Here is a 23,700-nt window from a genome sequence, read left to right as displayed (position 1 = left end):
AAACATTCACATACTTAATACTAAAGTCTGATCTCAAATTCATTATATTTCCTACACACTTCTATAAAATTTTGATTCTTAGGCCATCCTTAAAAAATTGTTTGTTTGGAATTGCTGCCTGAAGGGTTTCAGACCCAGGAGGGAGGGAGGGAAATTATTTTTTTTTTATTGAAAACCTAATTTTACATAGATCTGACACTTTATTTCAGTGTTTTGTATGGTGCATGTGATACATGTAATGGGCAAAAAAAAAAAATTGATTAAATAAAAAAAAATCTTCCTACTTTTGGTCAATAAAATTTTTTCAGGAGGGGGCATTTCAATGAGGCGGGAGGCAATTCCAAACAAACTATAATTTTATTTTGGCCTTATTTGGTTGTTTTGAGGCAAGTTTGGTGAGAATCCGCCTTATTATAGTATGGGGATAATATTTTTATTAATGAAAAGGAAGGTTTCAACCGCTAAATGTCTGTGATAATATTAACAGATTTATCAACACATTAATTTCTGTTGTATTGTAAATTTTGAATTTACCGAGTGGCTACATGTCACTTCAAGTTGTGAATATTCATGCGAGTTGAATTAATTAATTATTTTCTCTTGATATGTAGGCTAAACATCATATACAGCAATTCATGGTTTCCCCCATTTTATCAACTGATTTGACTTCAAAATCTTATGTATTGTTCTCATTTCCAGAATTTTGGCGTTTTAGAATGAGTCAGCAACTCGTACTCCTCTTCCCCAATGTCTTTTATTTTTTAATTGTTTTGTCGAGAAATATTAGTAAAATATCTTGACCATGCCTTTAGACTCTAAAGCTGCATATCAGCATTCATTCTTGATGACTGTCTTTGGTAATTACAAAATCGGCAGAAATACGATCCAGGTTAACTCCAAAACACTTATACCAACATTTGTAAACTACGAATTCTTAAACTCTTGTCCATATTTCTCAAATCCTCCTCATCAGCAACCTTTCTGAACCCGAGTAAATTAAGCACATTCTTACACTCTTCCTCTATCAGTTTTACGTCCCTTAATTTCAATCTCTTTCTCCATGATTGTGATGTAAGAGTAGAGTTTGAGCGAATCGTTCCGTAAAAGGAATTATTAGGGTTCCCTGCGGAAGTGTGATTAAAAATCCATTCGTCAAATCTATCACTGAACTCTAAATTCAGATATCTATATAATTTATTTGACATTGCTATTGGATTCCCGGCTATCTCCTCGTATAGCACTGTTATAATCCGGTTGGGAAACCGTCTTTGCAGAGCTTTTGAATATTCTGCGTCTTTCTGGATTCGTTCACACAGCCATTTAGCACTCGATCCGATTTTCGTTTTTCTAAGAAATCCGCCACGTCTTCTGGAGTCCATAGTTCCACGAGGATCTCTCAGTAAGTGAATAACACGAAGATCCGGGAACTTCAACAAAAGACGCGGGACAAATTCCATAGACAGACGGATAGTTTTGACAATAACTGACTGAGACTGGTGACAAATTGTCTGTACCTTCTTCATACACGTGTCAAAGCCTGGTCTGGATCTACAGTAAGGAATTGCACTCATTACCGCCAAACTGTGCTTCCGCGAACCAAGAATATTCTGTTTGTGTGTTTGCAGACGACAGCGGAAGAGATCGCCAAAAACTTCTACAATTTTACTAGTGTTAAAGTGCCTGAAATAAGTAAAAATTACCACTTTAAATTAAGTTAATTCGATGTGTTTGCTTCAAAATTCAAATGCTTCAACATATTGGTTAAGTCTGCAGAGCCTTTTCATTAAACTAAATTAAAATATTTGTAGTTACGATGTACCCACGAACAGTTCATCATGGCTGTTTCGCATGCTTGGCCGTCCAGAAATATTTTGGATTTATGGAGTTTCAAGGGTTCGTACAGGTAAAATGCTTTCGGAGATTGCTGAAGAATATCCCCGGTCAATGTCGATCCGCTACGAAGGTAGGTCAACACCAGAACCAACCGTTTCCCTGGGCGAGGACTAAAAACGGCATATTCTATGAAAAAAGGGAAAAAACACGTTTATACCCTATGAAGAGTAAACTGCCATATTTGTCAACTGACAGGTATTAAACTTTAATACAGAGATAAATGACAAAACGATGGAGACTGGACAAATCGAAATTTGCTCGAATTATAAGGGTGGCCATTTTGATCATGATCTGTCTTCGAGAACTTCTTTAAATTGGGTATTTGAATCAAGATCATACGAAAAGTTCATCAAAAATACACAGTGTAAAATTTTTTTTCAAGAATTTTTCATTGAAGTATTGTCACTTTAACTAACAAATTTCCTCACAAATTAAGGAATGTCCAGGGATTCCAGGCATTTTTGCAAGGTACATGTACCAGAGGATACTACTAGTATTTGCTACAATTAAGTTTAGCTTTTTGGAATTCACTTTCACTTTAGATATCTTTATCTACTCCATCTTGGCTAACCAAGGGATTCTGGACTAATACTCTCCTCAGAAACCCTTAGGTAGCGGATCAGAAACTCTTGGCTAGGGAAGATTGCGATTTAGATAAAAAGAAAATATATTAAACAAGATGTGTTTGTGAAACACTATGCGTCCGGCGGCAACAAAGTTCTAAAAAACAATTTTTAGCATATGGGGTCACTGTCAAGGTCACACGATCATTGTCCTAGGTGTTATTTGAAAGCACTTAATTAGTTGGGAGTATGCATACCAAACATAAAGTCTCCATCTCCTATTGTCCAAAAGTTATGACGAAAGTTCGAAAAAGGTATTTTTGGTATGTAGGTCACAGTCAAGGTCACAAGATCTTTGACCTTGGAGTTATTTGAAAGAGTTTAATTATCGGAGTATGCATACCAAATATGAAGACTATATCTCCTACGGTTCAAAAGTAATGGCAAAAGTTCGAAAAAGCTGTTTTTAGCATATATGTCACAGTCAAGGTCACAAGGTCATCGATGTTGGTGTCAGTTGAACGTGCTTAATTAGTAAACTATGCATACCATATGAAGTCTCTATCTCTCACGGTTCAAAAGTTATGGCGAAGGTTAAAGTTGACAACAAACAGACAGACAGGACAAAAACAATATACGCCCCGAGTAAATTCGGGCGCATAAAAATTAAATGAAAGTGCGTTCGAATGAAATGCAAGTAAAACTGAACTTAATTAAAAATCTTTCTACGTGTTTAAGGCTCAGATGGAAGTTGCGTAAGCGATTGACATTTAGACAATATGCCATACATACACTGGATTTGTGAAGGTATATATACAGTTCGAAGGACAGGTTCTATTGAAAACGTTATCTTACAGGTGTTAGTGGTGCACCAAAGGACGACAAAGTATTGATAAATCCACACTTACGGTCAAAAGGCAATTGTTTATATACTTCTATAAACAGGACCACGATCAGTATTACAGCACAGAGTAGGAGAACTGACTTCATAAATCTCTGAAAGTTAAAACCACGCATATATTTCGTATTAATTTGAAGATGGTGTCATGTGAAAAAGTTTGAAATGAAAATTCTTAAGTTAATGCAATATCGTTGACACGTAAAAATGTTCTTAGAAATCAGTTTCGTGAGGCGAGGAAATGGAGAAAAGTCAAATTTCGTAAACAATTTTAATTGATGTCATAATTAAAAATTGTTCTTTTTTCAAAGTTTAAATAAAGGCAGAATTGTACTTTAAATTTATAAAGTAAATATTAAATGTACTCACCAGCATGGTGCACGGTGCATTAAGATAAGGAGTCGGTGGTCAATAAGTACGGGACCGCATGTTACAGAAGATACCTTCCTAAGCCGATTTAACGAGAACCGTACCTTTGTCATCGTTGAAAATCAATTTATTGGGTTTTATATATTGTAAGAACATGCGCAAATTTATACTTTAATTTCTTCCAAGATTATCTGGCGCAAATCTTTTCTTTTTAGGTACAAATATAATGATATATCTGTGGAGAATTTCTCTGTAACTTTCTTTGTAACGTGGTCCTATATATCTTGAGCGTACTCTTATCTTTTTTATGGATTTAGAAACTTTTCCCGAATTATTAAAATTAATCACATTTAATGCACGCTTCTACCCTTATCTGTGAAGTGATTTTAATATGACAAAGGCACAGAGATAAAAACTGTCATAATATCACCCTGGAATATTTTAAATCATGGAGGTACCTATCAGGGTATAAGATCTTTATATAATTATTATGTCGAGATGATGTTCACTCAAATGGAGGTGATGAACGAATTAGAAGGACTTCATTTAGAACAATATGGTAAAGTTCTAGCAGGCAGGCTTAATGCTTGTGACAATATCGTCTTTGTTTGAAAGGCTCATTATCATTACTGTATCTAATAGGATCTTGGCTGTAATTTTACGTTTAAAAATCCTGCATACCATTATAGTTCACTTTCCAGGACCGCTTTTTTTAAAAATTACATAGCAGTGTTTAATTTTTTTTATATTCAAGTCAACCAAGCTGAGTTTGAACTTCTTTACGTATATTGGATTCCTAAACTTCTTAAAATTCTTTACATTGCAGGGTCAAGCAAATGTTCTACCAAGCTATGTCTCTACTCATCACACAAATATTGCATTGTAAGGAAGTACTCCACTACAGCATATTCTAGAAGTTGTGTAAATCAGATGTGGATACAAAAACTTCTAAAACTCTAAGAAAATTAAAGTCACCAATTTTCCAAAGCAGACGATTTTTCTACGCTTCAAGCAACCATTCCTCGAGAAAAATGAAAAAGCTAGGCTCTTTGACATCACACACAACTGCTTCTTCAATAAAATGGAACTTGGAAATTTTCAAACCTTTTCATTAGTCATCAGCAAAACTACATCGTTAAAGATTTCCCTAATTTTAGGAATACTCTGAGGTTGATATTAAAAGCTCCATGACAATATTTTTTAGTCTTTGGTGATCAGTTCTTCTAGCAATCTGAAACCCGAACCAGGTCTTCGGAAAAACTGTTGGAAACTTCGATTGTCATTAGTTTTACTCCTTTTAAGCCAATTTGTTTTCATATTCCCATGAATTTAAAAAATTTCATGAGAAGAAGAAAACACGCTGTGGCCTTGCTCGACATTCAAATATATGTCAACGACGTTTTATCAATTAATGACTATGATTACTTTCATTTATATGTCTACTTCGTCTTGATATACCCAAGTGAACTTGAAATAAAAGAAAGCATAGAGTCTGCCATATCTGTTTCATATTTGGATGTTTTATTGACTATAGACAATTAGGTCAACTAACATAAATTGTATGACAAACGAATGAAATAAGATGCCATGCCTTTGAATTAAAATGAAAAAAGAACTAAGAAAAACTTAAATCGTACATTTTAAAATATCTAGAATGTAATTGCATGATAAATATGCAATATCTGATTTACACCTCAGTTGAAAATAACAAAGTCCCAGAGAAAGAAGAATACATATAACCATGGAGAAAGGAGGCTCGTTTGAGTATGCGCAGCCAGACTTGTTGCCCTCGGCGCAAACTCAATATGGCGGTGTTGGTTGCTGTTGACCACAGTGGTAGACTCTCCGCCCACACTCTCATAATCATTTGTTCCCGCGGAAGTTGTGTCGAGTCTTTCCCTAGCTTCAGTACCAGTGGCACTGGCTGTGTTCTGTTTAGTGGTAATAATAGAGGATGTGACGTCACCAGATCCACAGCTGCCTAAAGTTGAGAATTTTATTTTGTTCAATTTTCCTTGTTTGTAAAAAAAAATATTCTGATTGTACACACACATACTCTACAGTTGACATAAAAAAGATGCTTGAGTTTTTTTTTATTGACAATAAAAACATTCTGATAGTACACAACAAGTACACTAAAGTTGACATAAAAAACTGAGATGCTTGAGTTTCTGACTGACAATATCTATTCTTTTTGGAGACCAGGTCTTCCAACAATCTATTGGAATTCCCATGGGTACCAACTGCACTCCATTATTAGCAGACCTATTTCTGAATTCACATGAAGCAGAATTTGTGCAAAATCTTATGCGTGAAATAAGAAAACACTTGCTACAGCCTTCAACTTGACATGTAAATATGTCGGCGACGTATTGTCAATTAACAATGGTAATTCCCATTCTTATGTCGATACGATATATCCTGGTGAGCTTGAGATAAAAGATCCACAGAGTCTGACACATATTTGGATATTTTACTTGAAAGGACGTTAATAGTAATCTATGGAACGCCATCACTGCCTTATAGCATACAACTATGCATTTATTATGTCAATTTATCATTACGTGATGTGAACATATCTTTACGTTATGCCATTTTTTATGATATGATGTGAAAATATCATAACATCATGTCAATACTGCATTACATGAAGTAAATACATTCTTTTATTATGTCAGCACTTCATAACTTGAAGTAAAAAATCCATTTGGTTAAGTGATTATGTGTTTACATTGTGTTAAAACTTTATTACTTGAAATGAATGTTTCTTTACATCATTTCATTTCTTTAATATGCGAGGTCAAAATCGCATTGCGTCAAGCAAATTGTGTTTTATAATTAAACTTATCATTACATGAAGTCAAAAATCCATTCCTTTTTGAGAGTGTATATTTCTGTTATATCAAATCATTATTACGTGATATGGATTTATCTTTATTATACGTCGGGAGCATCATTATGTGAGGTGAACACATCTTACCTTCATGTCAGTGCTTTATTACGCGGTGTAAAAAGTGTATAACATAATGTGAACATAACTTTATATTATATCAACACTTTATTACATTATGTCAAAACTCCATTCCGTGATGTGGATATATAATTACGTTATGTCAACCTTTTCTAATGTGATTTAAAAACATCTTTATATTGTGTTAACTCTTCATCATATTGATTCCAAAAGTTCATTACCTGATGTAAAAATACATTTTCATTATCTCAAAGCTGTATATCTGGTATATAATGAATGTTGACGACCATGTTTTAATGACTGGTAAGAGAAGGGGGGGGGGGCTCTTCATTGATTAGGACGAATTTCAGGCACATAATATCAGCCCACCCCCCTCTTTTCCCACATATAACTTTACTATAGAAAATGTAGTGTTCATGGAAAGCACAGCCCCATCCCCACTTTTTCTTGAAGTATAGTCCACTACGGGTAATGTAGTATACTTGGAAAAAAATTAGGACTTTTTTTGTTTCGAGTAGATTTTTTTTCTGGCTGACCTCGGCTCCCCTTTCAAAAAAGATGCTACGTCACTGGAATTAGTAATTTTTTCAACAATTCCAGTGCCAGAATTCTATTACAAAAATCTATATATCAGTCTAAATCAGTTGAATATGCCTTAGCAAGCATGCATGGGCACATATCAGTGGCGGATATGGGAATCTTGCACAAGGAAGGGGGACGGTATATGGTTGGAGACCAAGGGGGGAAGAAGCCCTTAGGCTTTATAGTTTTATAGAAAAAAGTTTTCAACTTAATTCAGCTAATCTTAAGCAATGTCCTACAAAGTAAACCAATAAATTTATTAATCTTATGTATATTTTGGTCACTAAAGATGGAAGGACGGGATTCCTGCCCCCAACCCCCAACCCACCGTTGCACGTTTGTTATACTGTGTGTTAAACACTTTTAAAAATAGAAAGGAGAGGTAGAGACTGATAAAAAGCATATGACAATGTTCTTAATAAGATAAGAAGTTTAAGACTTCTATTAAAAAAAAAAAAAAAAAAAAAAACAATTCAATATGTAAATAAAAAAAAATGCTGCTCGACTCATAATATTTGATTTATTTAATTATCAGATTAAAGTAAACGCCATTAGAATTAATTCACAGTCGCAGTGTGAAGGCCTTGCGCTGCACGTTTCAAGATTGTCAATCATTTGTCGCTTTACGTTTTCATTTAAATATGCCATTCCCAAATCGCCGAGAATTTCTTCTACGACTGTTTTCTTTCCCGCCATTTTTAGTGCCTGCGGAACGCGGAAAATACGTTATGCGCATATAAAGGCCGAGGATACCCGTGTTCGCATAACGTAATAGTGAATCGACATAATGTAGAAGAGTGCGCACAGTATAACATGAGCTTTCCACAGCAGATCAATATGAAATAGCCTAAGATACATGTATTCTGACAAGAGGCTGAGCATTTTTGACACAATGTAAAGACACAATGACATAACGTAATAACGATTTGTTAAAAAGTAAGGGCAAATTCACATCATGAAATTGATTCACGTCGTCATGTAGCATATTGATAACATAATGTAGTAAAAGAATTGACCACATGTGACAATTTTTTGACATCATGTAATGAAATTCTGACATCGTATTATAGCGACTTGATATCAAATTAAGATAAATTCACATCAGGTAATGAACTACTCAGACCAAATAGTAGAGAGTGCACGTAATGTAATACCGATTTGAAATTATATAAATGTATCTTAACACCACGTAAAAATCTTTTGACATAATGTCACAAAGAGCTGATATAATGCAGTGAAAGTTTGACGCAATATAATTGAAGTGTTAGTAAATGTCATAAAGAAGTTAACATAATGTAAAAGAAAGTTGTCGCAATGTAACAGTAGTGTGTGTAAATGTCATAAAGAGTTGACCTAATGTAAAGGAAAGTTGAGATAATGCAATAGTAGTGCTAATAAATGTCACAAAGAGATGACATACTGTAATGGAAGGTTAAGACAATGCAATAGTAGTGTGGGTTAATGTCATAAAGAGTTGACATAATGTAATGGAAGGTTCACACAATGCAATAGTAGTGTGGGTTTATGTCATAAAGAGTTGATATAATATAATGGAAGGTTGACACAATGCAATAGTAGTGTGGGTTAATGTCATAAAGAGTTGACATAATGTAATGGAAGGTTCACACAATGCAATAGTAGTGTGGGTTTATGTCATAAAGAGTTGATATAATATAATGGAAGGTTGACACAATGCAATACTAGTGTGGGTTAATGTCATAAAGAGTTGACATAATGTAATGGAAGGTTAAGACAATGCAATAGTAGTGTGGGTTAATGTCATAAAGAGTTGATATAATAAAATGGAAGGTTGACACAATGCAATACTAGTGTGGGTTAATGTCATAAAGAGTTGACATAATGTAGAGGAAAGTTGACACAATGCAATACCAGTGTGAGTAAATGTCATAAAGAGTTGACATAATGTAATGGAAGGTTGACGCAATGCAATCGCAGTGTTCTGCTATAAGGCAGTGACGGCGTTCCATAGTAATCTAACAACCAAACTCTAAGATAAACATGATCTGACTTTCACTTTTCAATCGTCAACTTCCCTTACTTATGCAGCAATATACCTTCATCACCATACATACGGAGTTTATATCTCTCAGTTGATTCGATTCGCAAGAGCATGCTCTACGTATGAACAATTTCTCAAACGAGGTAAATTATTGACAAACAAGTTAACAATTAAGTTGATAAAACAAGAATATCAGCAGTCTCGTTTAAAGTCATCATTTCGACACTTCTATTGTCGATACAATGACCTTGTAAGCAAATACAATTTATCATTCAGTCAAATTCTGACTGACGTTTTTCATACTAATTGCTAGTCTATTATTTATACACTGGCGACGGACTTTTCCGTTATTTTCCCAATTATGACAAGGAGCACACGGCGGTTGTGACCGGTCGGCAGGGGATGCTCACTCTTCTATGGCACCTGATCCTACCTCTGATGTTTCGGGGGTCCGTGTTTGCTCTTCTCCTGTTTTGTATTGTTTTAAGGACCTTTGATCTTGAATACTGTTCGTCATCTCCATATGTTTCATTTTACGAATAACATTAATTTCATAAAGTTGAAAAAGATTTTTTTTTAAAATATCAAATATGAATGAGAATGGGAAAAGCTGAGTCCTTCTTCCTCCCATTACCTTCAGTCCTCTTTATTTGTGTCATCCTCATTCTCTCCCTCACACTACCCACGCCTTTTTGTCAATCGTCTTCAATCTCCCACTTACCGTTCATTCACCAAATACCGAATGTACATCAATAAATTTTTAACAGACAAAAAATATCGCATTCCAAATATTAGAATGTTGAGGTCTTTCCTGTCCGTTTAGATACAGATATTACCTTGTGCTTTCCCTGTGCTGCTACTGCGATATTAAACTGGTACACTCCGTCAACTGGTGCCCGGAACCGACCAGTCTCCGAGTTATAACAGCCGCCAATGTTTGTAATCACACTGTCAAACCTGGCATCCTCGTCAGCTTGTAGCCCATTTATATTATCATTAAGACCAGTGAAAAAAGCTACCCTCTCTAGACGTTCTCTCTTTTCTGACATGACATTACCTAAAATTGAAATATCAGAGGTTTCGAGTCTTTAAGACAGAAGAAAAAAACCCACAAAACTTCTGTAATTTTGTCATATAAATTGGTTATTTAGTATATACCGTAAATCTGGAAATTTTTACGTCGATTTATTTTTGCAAATTTGGGTCAAAGAGCTGTTGATTAATCTTTACGCTTCAAAATTTTGCGAATTGTCACTGGCGCTAAAAATAAAAATCACTAATTATTAAAATGTTCATATCAGTTTATGTTTTGAATTAGTATGCACAGTTAGAATAACACCAATATACTCGCAACGTGGCAAGAAATTGCAGAATCGCTCCGAAACAATTTTGAAGATAAAAATACAAAAGGATTTATACTGAAATGACTTCTAAATTAATAATAACAAACCGTTTAGAGGTTGTGTATGCCTTTTAACCTAAAATATAATCCAAATAAAGACAAAAATATAACTTATTTTCTCAACGTTTGTTTTTTTTTCTCTCCTAAAATTTACACGCCGTGTTTACATTTGGAACTCTCTAGTAAATGCACTGAGTTCGAGTTATCGCCCTTGTTGATACATGGTTATATAAAATAACCGGTCTCTCTTTCTTGGCAAAATAATTAAAAGGGACATAACATCACACAATAATGCATATAATGAGGGCAATTTACACGCGCGGATAATTAGCTTGTAGTTACAGTAGTATAAACACTCAGGTTTCTTTTTAAAAATGACCAGTGCTTACTGATGCCTATTCACTGAGTTAAAAATAGACACCAGCTTTCAGAAAAAAAAATCTTTACATGTTGATTTATTTTTAAGAAAAATATTTTTGCGAATGCGATGCACGCGCAAATTTGCTAAAAATTTATCTACATTAAAAAATTCCAGATTTACGGGTATAAAGTATTTTAATAAAACAGCGAAGTAAGTATGGTTTTCATTCTTTTTCCCCTTGTTTACTTCTGTGAAAGGATATATGAAACACATCGAAGTAACTAGAACACGTTTTATTCAGGAATCAAATCCTTAATCTTATTTTTTTTTTTGGAAAAATTACCCCGGTAAATCCCCTTTTTGGGTCATACCAGAAAATAAAAAGAAAGATCAAGAATTGTATACCTCTGTATGAAGACAACTATATCCTAGAAAGCAAGCACAAGTTTTGAAATACCGTAAAGTATACGCTGATTGCGTTAAACTTTTAATCAACGATGATCATTTTGCAAAATAAATCCGAACTATTACATGAAACTATTTTTACCTGACTTTCCGGGCACCCCTGGTTCGCCCCTTTCTCCTTTCTCGCCCCTGTCCCCTTTAACTCCGGGGGCACCAGGGGGACCCCTCGGGCCTCTCATGGGAAGTCGAAGTGGGAGGCTCACCCCCCCATCACAAGTAACCTCCAACTGACACGAACCTTGGTTTCTTAATCGCGATTTTTGTCCATTTCTAATTTTTGCTTCAACAAAAATAGCATACACCAGTCCAAAAAGGAGTGTTCGAAGTTCTCTCTTCATGACAGAATCTTTGAAATAAAAAGAAAAAGATGTGACAAACAAATCTTACTAGAAAGGATTTAATAAAATTGTAGCCACTGACTTCAGTAAATTACATTCGTGTTAATGTACCGTTGACGGAAACACTGAAGAATGATTTTACACAAAACCCATAAAGACTATTTAGGTGATGACGGTTATGTCGTTCTCTGATTAAGTCTCAATAGAGAAAACCAAATTGTCGCAGCATAAAAGATAAACAAAACAGTCGAAATATTTCATCCAATTCCTTTATCGTTCTTTTTCTTTCAATTATGCTCCTCCAAAACAATTACCTGTTCAGAAGAAGGTGATTTTTTGAAAACTAATTGTCAAAAATATTTTAATTAACGAATAGAAACATAATCACAAATAATGTAAATTTTGATACACATTTAGAAAGTAAAAAAAAATACATAATTCAGAAATCTTTTAGAAATATACAAAATATAAATAAAAATGAAATTATTTTTAAAAATGCGCTCTAATAAACTTTTTAACAATATAGGCATACAAAATGCCTCAACCTAAGAAAAAGGTATAAAAATATTCTTACCTGTTTACAAACTCCAAGATCTTTTTTGCAAACTTTTGCCGCTCCGACAAAAGTTCAATTAAACAAACTCCAAATGATTATTTATTACCCCAAACACTTACAGAAAAATCTATGTAACATCATTAACTCACTAACCATCGACAAAATTTTCTGACGTTTATTCAGAAATTGCAGAGAACACTTTATCCAGAGATCGATTCGCTTCATTCCATCCCAGAACCTGAAAGCAGATCAAAGTGAGCTAAATAGCCATATTAAGTTTAACAAGCTGACACTAAATCAGTTCCCCCAGAAATGGGGAAAACCTGAGAAAATACCCTGGTCATTCAAGGATCCGAGATGTTATGTTCTTCGATTAAATGATTCCATACAAACTTACTCATAAAAGTCTAAAGAGGCGTTGAATAGCCGAACATTTTGGTAATATAGAGAAAAAACTAAAAACAGGCAGTCTATTTACAATTTTTGTAACACATATTGATGTTTATTAAATAACAAGATATAATTGCTCGCATACAGTGTGAATAAAACTTAGTTTTCTATACAACCTTACAAAATCATATTCAAAAGTAGCCCGTTGTGTCAGGAGCACACAAAACGTATACATCTAGGAACATTTGCAGAAAGCTTTCGGGGAATTATCTGTCAGTTGCTGTCGATCACAAAATGTACATGTAGCAGTCATCATGATAGAAGACTTGTAGAAGGAGTTGGACAACATTTTGAAGATGTACATTATACTGTATCATTCTACTTGATTCATCGACATGTAACTTATCTTGTAATATTTTTCGGAAGTTTAAAATACTTTTGATATATTAAAGAACCATCATCGAATTTTTAAAAATATCTGCCCTTACCCAATTCTCAAGTAAATACTTAGATACAGCAATATTACAAAAGTCATACATGTAGTCTAGTTGTTCTAGATGCGAATAAGGACGAAGATACTTCTTCTTTTTAGGTATATCGTCCTTTTTGTTTTATCAATGAAATATTTGGAGACGAATAACAGTATTCAAGCTCAAAACTTTATTAAACACGGACCTCTAAAACATCAGAGGTGGGATCAGGTACCATTGAGCATCCCCTGCCGACCGGTCACACATTGTGCTCCTTGTCATGATTGGGAAATAACGGGAAAATCCGTCGACAATTGAGTGTGTATATATAATGTCCTAACAATATATATGAAAAACGTTAGGCAGCATTTGACTAAATGATAAATTGTATTTGCTGACACGGTCAACGTATCGACCATAGAACTTACGAAACGATGACTTTAATTAAACGAGACTGTTAGTGTTCTTGTTTCATCGACTTATTGGTCAATAACCTGCCCCGTTTTAAAAATTGTTCATACGTAGAACATTCTCTGGCGTATCGAATCAACAGAGAGATATAAACCATGCATGCAAGCGATGAAGGTAAATTGCTGCGTACGCAAAGAAAGTTGACGATTGAAAAGTTAAAGTCATCTCGTTTGTCATAGAGCTTGGTATTTGAATTACCATGACCTCTTTTTTCAAATAAAATATCCAAATATGAAACAGATGTGTCCTTCTCTGTGGTATGTTTTATTTCAAGCTCACCAAGATATATCGTATCGACATCATATCGGCATAGGAATGGAAATTACCACAGTGACTGTTAATTTACAATACGTCGTCGATATAACTAAATGTCAAGTTGAAAGCCACAACAAGTGTTTTCTTCTTTTCACGTACAAAATTTTGGACAAATTTTGCTTCATATGAAAACAAAATTGGTCTACAAAAGGCATAACGAACTTAATCAAGCTTAGCAATTCATGAGCATTAGAACAATACTAAGTGGGAAGCACGCACCTATGAAAACATCCGAGGTAGGATTGGGTGCTTTAGAGGAAAACATCCCCTTTCGTGCTCCTTGTAATGATCCGAAAGATGGAAAAAACCAATCAGTAAAGAATTCAGTGTGTATAATGGCATAATAACACTTTGTACGAAAATTTACAGTTGGAGTTCAATTACTTTCTCCAGCAAACAACTGGGTAAACGTAAGGCAAGCGTACACTTTTTTCCTCTCGAAAGGATACTAAAGGAGAATGATTCTCTTTGAATAAAATGTAAACACCTTCCATTTTTATATAATTTCTGATTTTTTAAGTAAAACAAAAAATTAAGAATACAATAATTCATCATATTTAAGTTTGCAAATTGGATGGCGTTAAGTTCATTGAATAAATCTCATTATAAAGTCAGCCCAAGAAACCCCTCGGAAAGATCTTTCAATTTTCCCCTCAATCCATATTCAGTACTACCACCAATAATTAATGGTCTATTCTTGTAACATGGCCCTAAGCGAGTTCCAAAATTCCGCCTTGTTTCCCTCATCTTTCGGGTATTCAATGTAAGCATTCTTTTCCACCAAGGACATGAGTCGAATGGATGATCTGAATTTGGAGTTCTCTGTTGGTAATCCCCCATACATAATGAGGAACACTGACTGTTTATCGCGTGAATACTTGTTGTCTGTTAATGCCATTTCTAGTTCATACATACACCAATGAGAGGACAAGAAATTTTCTGTCACAACACATAGAACATATCTGCTGTTACAGATTGACTTGGTAATGTTTTCACCGATTGATTTCCCCGGAGTGAAATCCCTCTCATGAAGGCATAACGCCCGTTGTGACGTAATTTCTAACTCTGATATCATTTCCTGTGTGACGAAATCTCTTTCTTCGTCAGCATAAGAAACGAAAGCATCGTACTCGTATATTTTATTAAAAGTTTTTCGTGAAGCGGGAAGACTCCACTTTGACATGTAGTAGATATATTGAAGTTTCCAACGGTAACGATATAGAATTCCCGCCACTATGAGTGCCGTAAAGACGACATACAAGCCAGACAGGACGCCGATAAGCTCCTCATAATGATCACATTTCTTCACAAGCGACTTGACGATATGTCCTAGGTTGCTCAAATTCTGACATGTGTGTGAGTATTGGCATCTGTATAAATCTCTTTCCACAAAACTTATTTTCGAATTTAGCATCCATTTGAGAAGATCCAGAGAATCGCAGGAACATCGGAGATCATTACCTCTCAGACGTATTTTCACAGGATGACTTATTTGAATTGAATCCAGTGCCATTTTTGCCGAGTCGGGAAATGACGACAATTCATTGTTGGACAGATCTAGTTCTGTTAGTGAGCCGAGTTGGCCTTCATCCAGAGAAAATTCTCTTAATAAGTTATAACTAAGATTCAATTTCTCCAGAGAAAGGAGACCATCAAAAATCCGCGAGGGCAGATGCCTTATCATATTTTGAGAAAGATCCAATCTTGTAAGATTCGTTAAATTTTGAAAATAAGCTGAACTATTTGTCTTTATACACTTACCAATTAAGTTTTTTCGTAGATTAAGTGTTGTCAAATTTGGAAAGTTTCCAAAGAAGAAAGCTGACATTGTTGATATGAAGTTGTAAGAGAAATCAATATTTTCAACTTTTTCTAATCCAGAGATCGGTCCTGTAAGATTCTGCAAAAAATTCCTGTTTAAAGAGATATTTTTCACCGAATTCGATCTGTTGACTTCAATTTTTCCAATTGCTAAATGCAAGGAGGCCCTACTATAATCTACATGTTGTAATTTTGGAGGGAGGGACCATTCCCATGGCTGAGGATTCTTATAACTCATTCTGAGAGAGGAGGAGGGACACAATGGCTTGTTTTTGCATTCCTGAAAATCGGTTGGCACCCCAGTAAAATGAGTGGTGTGCTGTTTGCTCAGATCAATTGTTTTTAAGTTTTCCATGTCCTTCATGTGGAAAACATACCCTCCAAATGTTAGTTTGTTGTCGGAGAGGTTAAGAAACGTGAGATTTGGTGGAAAATAAAGGGCAGTGTTATATTCTGCCATCTCCAACCTATTGCTTGCTATGGACAGATAAGTAATCGAACTATGAACTAATTTTTTAACGATGTCTACAGTTAGGTATGTTCCCATCCCAAAAGTGCAATGTATTTTATCTAATTTCAATGTCTTTAAATTGGTCATCTTTATGAAATGTTCAGAGATGTTTGGAATTGCGTGGAAGGATAGTTTGTCGTTGTAGGACAGGTCTAGATATTTCAAGCGAGTCAAATTCAAAGCATCCTTGCTGACTGACTTGATGGAGCACCCAGAGAGATCGAGGTGCTCAAGGTAACGAAAACTCTCAAAGAAATCATCAGTTAAGTGCTCTATGCGACAGTATTTATCATTTTCTCTTCCAGAGACAATTAATGACGTCAGTGATGACAAGTTTAATAGCTTCATTTTATAATGTTGCCTACTATCCTTTTCACATATTTCATGATTTTCAAATTTAAATTCTTTGCAAATATTTAAATGAAAGTTTCCCTCTTTAACACCGTCAATTGCCAACGTTTTAAGAGATGGACTATTTCGAAAAAGTTCTGCATTGTATTTTGTCGTCGTATCAAAATTATTGTGGGAAAGATTTAATGTCTTGAGATTTCTCAGATACTGGAACACGTTTCTTGGAAGACTCGTGTTGTTAAAACTCAGTCTGTTATTTGACAAATCCAAAGATTCCAAGTAAGGAACCCATAGGAACGATTCATTCTTAAGTTCGCTTATGTGATTGTAAGATAAGTTGAGAAGTTTTAAAGTAATAGAATAGTTTTCAGGTATCTTGACATGTTGTAATTGGTTTTGTGATAAATCAATGCTGTGCAGTGTACCACTGTTTACAAGATTTGAAGGTAAATTCGTCAATCCTCTTTTCGAACAATCCACGTCAAAGAGTATCTGATCTCCAGGACCACAATCGCAATTTGGTTCATTATCGCAAGGGGTTTTAGACAGCGATTCAACAATGGACAGGAAAAATATGAAATAAAACATCTCAGCCATCCTTAACTTTTGTTACACAATAATCTTGAAAGAGGAATTGCTGATTCGGTCGGTAATTGTCCGACTCCGATCTTTGTTCGTGAGGACGGTTCCACTTGAATTCAGTTGGTCTGGAAAGGAACAAATAAAAATTATGAATAATTTAACGTCAAGAAATATCTGAATGGATATTTAAGGCTCAAAAATACATATTTTCTTATCATTTCGCTCTAAAGGTTTGCCGAGGAAAAATTTATATGATTATTTGACGATAAATAAATTTTTACATTAACCTCAATATGAAACAGTAAAAAACTTTTTTCCTTATTATACCGCATGAAACCAAACATTTGAATTATAACTTTTAAACTTAGCATCATCCTTAAGTGTAATTGATAAATGGTCTTGATTTTTTTTTTCTGCAAATTTTGTTCTTAACTAAGTGTTCTTAGAAATTTTCTTTACTTCTGTAATAGGATGCTAACTTTTAATTGGGAATGTGAGACCTATTAATGTTAGGCACGAAGACTGAATCTGCATGTTTTCTCGACCAAGAACGATATACATCTGATAAGAGAACTTGAAAACAAGATGGAGTGTCCAAAGTTTATGTTTTTAATACACTGTATTATATTTATATCTCCAATGGATAATTTTTGGAAAATAAACTTGTTTTTTTTATAAAGAAATTGCAGAAAGTCACATGTGCTTAACTCCGGTGCCAGAATGACACAGTGTAGTGCAAAATGCGGAACAAAACTAATGACTTCCTGGTAGATATTTTTAATTGGCTGAATTGTTTAGTTAAGATGGAATACGGAAGTATTTGACAGTCACATATCGGTACTTTGAGGATTTCTCACTATAAGCAAATATTAAAGGATCTGAATGAGGGAAATAAAATAACACATCAGACGATCTGTAAGAATTCATACAGACTCAGTAATATTATAAAACAAACTTCATAAAGAGTGTTGTTGTTTTTGTTTTTTTTTAATATTTATGTATATTTATGCATAAATACCAATCAACATCTAAATCAGAAAGTGCAAGGTTCAAATCCACATGATGGTCTTAAACCATACGTTTATCAAAGACAGTGCAAGTGATACAAATTCTCCATCAATAGAAAAATAATTTCTCCTCAACCATATAAGTTTTGATGACGATTCTTTAGATGAAATTGAAAATATAAAGTGTACACTGAAACATTAAAATTAAAGTGTTGAATTACAACAATTACTTAAAAATCCGAAAGAAGTTTCCTGTGATATAGATTATTGCCTATATAAGTAAAAATTGGTCATGACGAGATAAGGTTAATATTTCTTACCTGAAAGAAAATCAGATACATCTGAAAAATTTTCAAGTTTGTGGCAGATAGAGTGTTGCCATGTTGTGTACTTTTAAATGCATGGTGCATTTATGCAAGCTTACTTCCTTTTTCATAAAATTTGATATATTTATCAACAACCAAGTTAACCTGTATTTGTAAACCAGGAAACCTAGGAATAAACACCAATTATAGCTCACCTGAGACAGGTATCCAATCTTGTTCACAAAATAAAAGCTAACTTCGGAGGTACAACAATGTCTGGTTACAGTTAACAGAGGAATCATTCCGTTTCAGGATAAGGTTTATTAGAGATGACATTTAAATAATGTCCGGGTATTTTTTTTAACACGTCAAACAGAGCTATCGTGGTTCCAAAATTGTAGTCTTTATAAAACAAAGCCAGCTGTATGCACAAATAAAAAAGAGAAACATGGCGTTATTGTGTGAATCAATTCATTTACGGTACATACTACAAATACTATATGTTTCAATGATTGTTTTTCACGTAAATTCTTTAGAGTATTTAGTACTTGTAAGTGTAAAGCATTTTATGTGATAAAAGGATTCTATTTGTATTTTAATACACAGGCATTTGAAACTTTCCTACTTTTAGGCAAGTTAAAAAAAAGACAAAAAATGAATTCTATTGAGTAGGAAAAAATTGAATATCAAAACAAACAATAATCAAGAAAATTAAAATTTGAATGACAATTCACATCAGTATAATAGTACATGTATAAACATTTTTTTTAATTTGAAGTAAAGCTTTTCACAAGATCCTAAAGTCCCCTTCATGCTGCTCACCTACGAACTGCTTGCGAAAAAAAACTACTCACCTAGTAAAAACTCATCTAAGTTATATAATTACTCCAAGGATAGACTGTTAAGTAACATCGAAATCTCTGCTTTAGGAACAAGTGCCTATTTTAAGAAGATTTTTTTGCAGTTTGGTTTATGAGGAAGTATCAGTTAATAAGCCAAAGTATAAGTGCTTAAAGTTCCTGTTCTTGCTAAAACATGGTAAAAATTCTACATGACTGAAATTTACCCCCTCCATCTCCGCTGGAGCAAAAATAATACTTCTTTTGAAATACAGTATAAGTACTATTTTTCACTGGGTCATAATTCTGTTGAATCTCTATTTCTGTTTAATCTAAGGGTTGAAAATTGCGTGGATTTTATTGAATCTCACTACATGTATATGCCTTTAAGTAATACATGCATATTAAGTGCAATGTGACAGTTTTCCACGAACAATATATGATCGCGTACATAGCGTAAATTTATCCCACGCGGAAAAAGGACTTCTACAGATATGTCAAAAAGTGATTTAAAAAATTAAAAACTGTATGTTTTAAAAATTTCAGCTGTGGGACTTACCGGTAACAATTTGTCAGAGTGTATTTGCAGTTCTCTTGTAATAGACCAAATTTTAAGATGTGAATATGTGAATATAACAAATAACTTAAAAAAAAGAAATTAACAAATCTTTTCATGATAATGTTCCTTCTTTAGATAGTACTTCAAATGTTTAGAAGTCATTCCATAACACTATCAACAAGCTTCTGCCAGAACGCGGAATGATCTGTCTCGTTTTGAGGATAGAGCGCGTAGGAATTTTTCTCGATGAACGGCATCACCAACAAAGAATGTTGAACTCCTCCAAGGTTCTCAAAGGAGGGTTCTTCGAAGAGGACAAAGATGATGCAGTCCTCATCCTGTCTGTAGACCCTGCCCTGTAGGGACATCTGTAGCTGATACATACACCAGGAATCTCTCAGAAAATCACTCGTTACTATGCAGAGGATCTTTTTGCTGTGGTGAATAGCATAGGCTACACTGGCATATGTCTTCAAGTTTGGACTAAAATCTCGATTTGGTAGACAAAGTTTCAATCCTCTGATTATTTCCAACTGGTAAACCAATTCCTGTTCGACGAAGGAATGGCCTTCTGTATAAGCCACAAAAGCTGAATATTTGTAATTTCTTTGATTTTGTGTGGCAGGATTAACGACTTCTTGGATTTTCCACTTTGTGAGATAGTAGTAGTAACGTACAGTCCACCGAAATTTGAACAGCACACCAATGATTCCAACTGTTAAAATAGAGACAAAAGAAACTGTTATCCCGATTGTTCTTGGAATATTGGAACGGCAGTCCTGTTTGAGATCCTTTATTATGAAATCCAGATTGTTAAAACTTAGAACTCTGGAGCGAGTTGTTTTACAGATGTACTGAGATTTCTTGATGAAATGAATTTTCGAATCCTTTATCCACTGTAGAAAGTTAAGTGCTGCACATGTACAATCGAACAAATTTGCCGAAAGGGCAACGGTGAGGTTATGACGTTCATGAATATTTTGCAAACGCTGCATTGTTTCATGAGATAGTATATGCAGTCGATTTGATGTTAAGTCGAGGTATTTTAATGGAGTACTTTCGTTTAATGTGACAGTAAAATTTGTAATTAGATTATGACTCAAATCAAGGATTTCAAGAGACCAAGCACCTGCAAGAAAGTTTGGTGGTAAGGATTCAATTCCATTGTATGACAATTTTATTTCCTTCAGCTTTTTTAGTGCTTGAAAGTGGTCAAAACCAACCTTTTCATGGATGCAGTTTCCTAATATATTTTTCGATAGATTCAAATATGTAATGTTGGGAAATGTATCAAAGAAAGACTGAGAGATATTGTACATGAGGTTTCCGGATAAATCGAAATATTCAGCGTATTCCATGCCATACATTGGACCGATCAAGCTATTAAAAATACTGTTCTGTAGATGATACTCTTTGCAGTGGTTATTTTGCAAGTGAATCTCACGTATAGCGAATAAAAAGTTACTGTCGTGGAAAAAAAGCTTTTCAAGGCTACGTGGTATATAAAAGGTATAATTACCTTTTGACAAATCAAAAGCTAAATGAGGAGAAAATGTGGTCATAATATCACTCGAGAGACCACTACAACTGTCCAAATTTCTGTCATTTTTATAGGTACAATCAATAGAATTTCTACAATCCAACTCGGAAAAATCAGAGGGTTCCGAAAATTGTTTACTGAAATCTGCCACTCTTACGTTTGTGAGAAATTGATATGCAAGCATGTACATTCCCCATGTAAGGTGATTGTCTGAGATATTCAGGAAAATCATGTTTGGAGGTAAATACTTGGGGACATCTGTGTCCATCAACTCCATACGGTTTCTTGATAAGTCAAGGTGTGTGATTGTTGTGTTTCGAAAGTGAACAATCTGCTTTACAGATAGAAATGTCCCAAGCCCAAATTTGCAGTGTAATTTACTAACGTTAAGGATTTGGACATTTGTAAATTGTAGATCGAATGATACGTTTTCAAGTACAGCAAACGTCATGTGTCTATTGTTAGATAAATCAAGGGCGTGTAGAGAGTCTAGAGTACTGAAAACACCCCTGTTTACAAAACGAATCGGACAATCTGTTAGAGTTAAATATTTTATGTTTGGTAAACCTCCAAAAAAACCTTCTTCAAGTTTTTCGAAGTAACATTGTCCTATTTTTCCTGAGATGATGAGTGTTGTTAAACTGGTTAAATTCCATTCTCTCCGATTAAAATCCCCCCTCAAAAGACCATCTATCCTCAAAGACTTCAGATTCTGCAGGTTCTTAAATGATTGAAAAGGATATGAGGCATTACTTTGAGGACTTGTATTATTTAGAAGATCGAGATGTCTCAAGTTTGACAAGTTATCAATAAAGGACAATTTTGGTGAACTGTCCAACCATAAATTATTTCCAGCTAATTTCAGAACTTCCATGAAGGTGAGGTTCTGGAAAACGATGGCTGATATTGATTTCAGATTATTGTTGTTCAAACTCAATTCCTTGAGAAGCAAAGGCAGTTGGGGAGAACTACCAATTTCCTTTAAGTTGTTGAAGCTTAGGTCTATTTTTGAAACATTCATCTGAAATGTTGGCATGGAATTAAGATTCCTTTTGGAGCAGTCGGCTGTCCAGGTTCCGTCTCCATTATCGGTACATTTACAGTCTACAGAGGTGCATCTGTTATTGGCGAAGACGCCGAAGACCGTCAGGGGTATAACACAAGCCAGGAAAAGTAACAATCCCATGCTCCGTGAACAATAGAAAGATATTGCAGAGGAGCTTACACTTTTCAACGAAAGGGAACACTTGACCAACGGGAAACAAGCCTCTGAGGTAGCAGATTCTGTAAAAAGAGATCAAAGGTAAAATTCTACAATGTTATATCAGATGCTAGTTTAAAAACTGTAAACCAGCTTTTCTTTGCGTGCGAGAAATATTCGCGATCTCCGCGACCTACTTTTACTCGCAAATATTAATTGCCATTAGTCATTTTGCTAAGCATTTGTAGAGAATGTTTCCTCAGTCGCGGAAATTAATCGTCGCCGATTGATAACTGACGAATCGCGAATAAAAGATGACGCGAATAAGCGAATAACAGTTGGTTTACTGGAATCAATTTTATTTTGATATTTTTAATTTCAATTTTCAAAATATTAAAACTTTTAGCACGTGTTTACCTCTGTATATTCCAGGGTAAGGTTATACCGGTATTTCCAATTGAAATACTAGTATTTCATCCACTAGGAGACATGATCCAAATTCCTGTATCAGATTATGGTCACCGAAAAGGAAGTTTCTCCAAATACATTTAGAACACATGGAATGGAAAGGAAACTACTCGACCGCAATGAAAAACACCAAGCCTTTACTTAGATTGAATCAAATTAACCAATATTTATTCACTCGGTGAATGGTGATACCAGTTTTTTTTTCTATAATTGCTTAAAAGCCGAAAACATCAATTGCGGAAGTTCAAGTTTCGAGGCTAAATACGAGAGTATTCATAGTGTTCATAATGAAAGGGTAATGGCGCACACAGATTCAATAAAGAAATGCATAAATTTATTCACTATTCATTTAACCAGCATGTTCAGTGAAATAGAACATTTCTTTTAAAAAAAACTCCCGGTAATACTCAAAAATTATTTCCCATTCTCTCTTTCCCCAAAGAATGCCATTT

The 23,700-nt window shown here is 34.5% G+C and overlaps 3 protein-coding genes across 4 annotated transcripts; all 3 read right to left on the bottom strand.

The window, feature by feature from the left end:
- Positions 1 to 87: 87 nt before the first annotated feature.
- On the bottom strand, positions 88 to 3,482 carry LOC134231137 (carbohydrate sulfotransferase 4-like). The gene is made up of 3 exons (XM_062713054.1): positions 3,365 to 3,482; positions 1,824 to 2,019; positions 88 to 1,680 (listed from the first exon to the last, which is right to left on the bottom strand). Exons 1-3 carry the CDS (start codon positions 3,471 to 3,473, stop codon positions 906 to 908), a joined length of 1,080 nt encoding a protein of 359 aa, XP_062569038.1. The 5' UTR covers positions 3,474 to 3,482; the 3' UTR covers positions 88 to 905.
- A 1,765-nt stretch (positions 3,483 to 5,247) lies between these two features.
- Positions 5,248 to 13,119, bottom strand: LOC134231156 (C1q-related factor-like). 2 transcript variants are annotated; one of them, XM_062713078.1, is made up of 5 exons: positions 12,816 to 13,119; positions 12,437 to 12,656; positions 11,607 to 11,870; positions 10,133 to 10,353; positions 5,248 to 5,704 (listed from the first exon to the last, which is right to left on the bottom strand). In XM_062713078.1, the coding sequence occupies exons 3-5, from the start codon at positions 11,860 to 11,862 to the stop codon at positions 5,411 to 5,413; spliced, it is 771 nt and encodes a 256-aa protein (XP_062569062.1). In that variant the 5' UTR covers positions 11,863 to 11,870; positions 12,437 to 12,656; positions 12,816 to 13,119; the 3' UTR covers positions 5,248 to 5,410. The 2 variants fall into 2 exon arrangements, with proteins under 2 accessions (XP_062569062.1, XP_062569061.1); XM_062713077.1 differs by having other exon boundaries at positions 12,572 to 13,119.
- Positions 13,120 to 14,621: 1,502 nt separating this feature from the next.
- On the bottom strand, positions 14,622 to 23,449 carry LOC134231144 (uncharacterized). The gene is made up of 3 exons (XM_062713061.1): positions 23,198 to 23,449; positions 20,210 to 22,863; positions 14,622 to 17,356 (listed from the first exon to the last, which is right to left on the bottom strand). The coding sequence occupies exons 2-3, from the start codon at positions 22,763 to 22,765 to the stop codon at positions 14,756 to 14,758; spliced, it is 5,157 nt and encodes a 1,718-aa protein (XP_062569045.1). The 5' UTR covers positions 22,766 to 22,863; positions 23,198 to 23,449; the 3' UTR covers positions 14,622 to 14,755.
- Between the last annotated feature and the right edge of the window lie 251 nt (positions 23,450 to 23,700).

The sequence above is a fragment of the Saccostrea cucullata genome, unplaced genomic scaffold (assembly GCF_032062105.1).
Source record: "Saccostrea cucullata isolate Sc308-1 unplaced genomic scaffold, CSIRO_AGI_Scuc_v1 ctg645, whole genome shotgun sequence".
Taxonomy (NCBI): Eukaryota; Metazoa; Mollusca; class Bivalvia; order Ostreida; family Ostreidae; genus Saccostrea; species Saccostrea cuccullata.
Note: the sequence above shows the minus strand (reverse complement) of the source record. Positions and strands in the feature narration are given on the sequence as shown.

What these genes read in the sequence shown, in the direction of transcription:
- LOC134231137 (XM_062713054.1), bottom strand. Translation starts at nt 3,473, where the DNA reads ATGCGTGGTTTTAACTTTCAGAGATTTATGAAGTCAGTTCTCCTACTC. An exon ending in TAAACAATTGCCTTTTGACC is followed by an intron (nt 2,020 to 3,364) that starts GTAAGTGTGGAT and finishes CTTTTTTCATAG; the next exon opens with AATATGCCGTTTTTAGTCCT. An exon ending in ACAGCCATGATGAACTGTTC is followed by an intron (nt 1,681 to 1,823) that starts GTGGGTACATCG and finishes TACTTATTTCAG; the next exon opens with GCACTTTAACACTAGTAAAA.
- LOC134231156 (XM_062713077.1), bottom strand. Translation starts at nt 11,862, where the DNA reads ATGAAGAGAGAACTTCGAACACTCCTTTTTGGACTGGTGTATGCTATT. An exon ending in AGGGGTGCCCGGAAAGTCAG is followed by an intron (nt 10,354 to 11,606) that starts GTAAAAATAGTT and finishes TTTCAATTTTAG; the next exon opens with GTAATGTCATGTCAGAAAAG. An exon ending in CAGCACAGGGAAAGCACAAG is followed by an intron (nt 5,705 to 10,132) that starts GTAATATCTGTA and finishes TCTCAACTTTAG; the next exon opens with GCAGCTGTGGATCTGGTGAC.
- LOC134231144 (XM_062713061.1), bottom strand. Translation starts at nt 22,765, where the DNA reads ATGGGATTGTTACTTTTCCTGGCTTGTGTTATACCCCTGACGGTCTTC. An exon ending in GGCAGAAGCTTGTTGATAGT is followed by an intron (nt 17,357 to 20,209) that starts GTTATGGAATGA and finishes ATTATTGTGTAA; the next exon opens with CAAAAGTTAAGGATGGCTGA.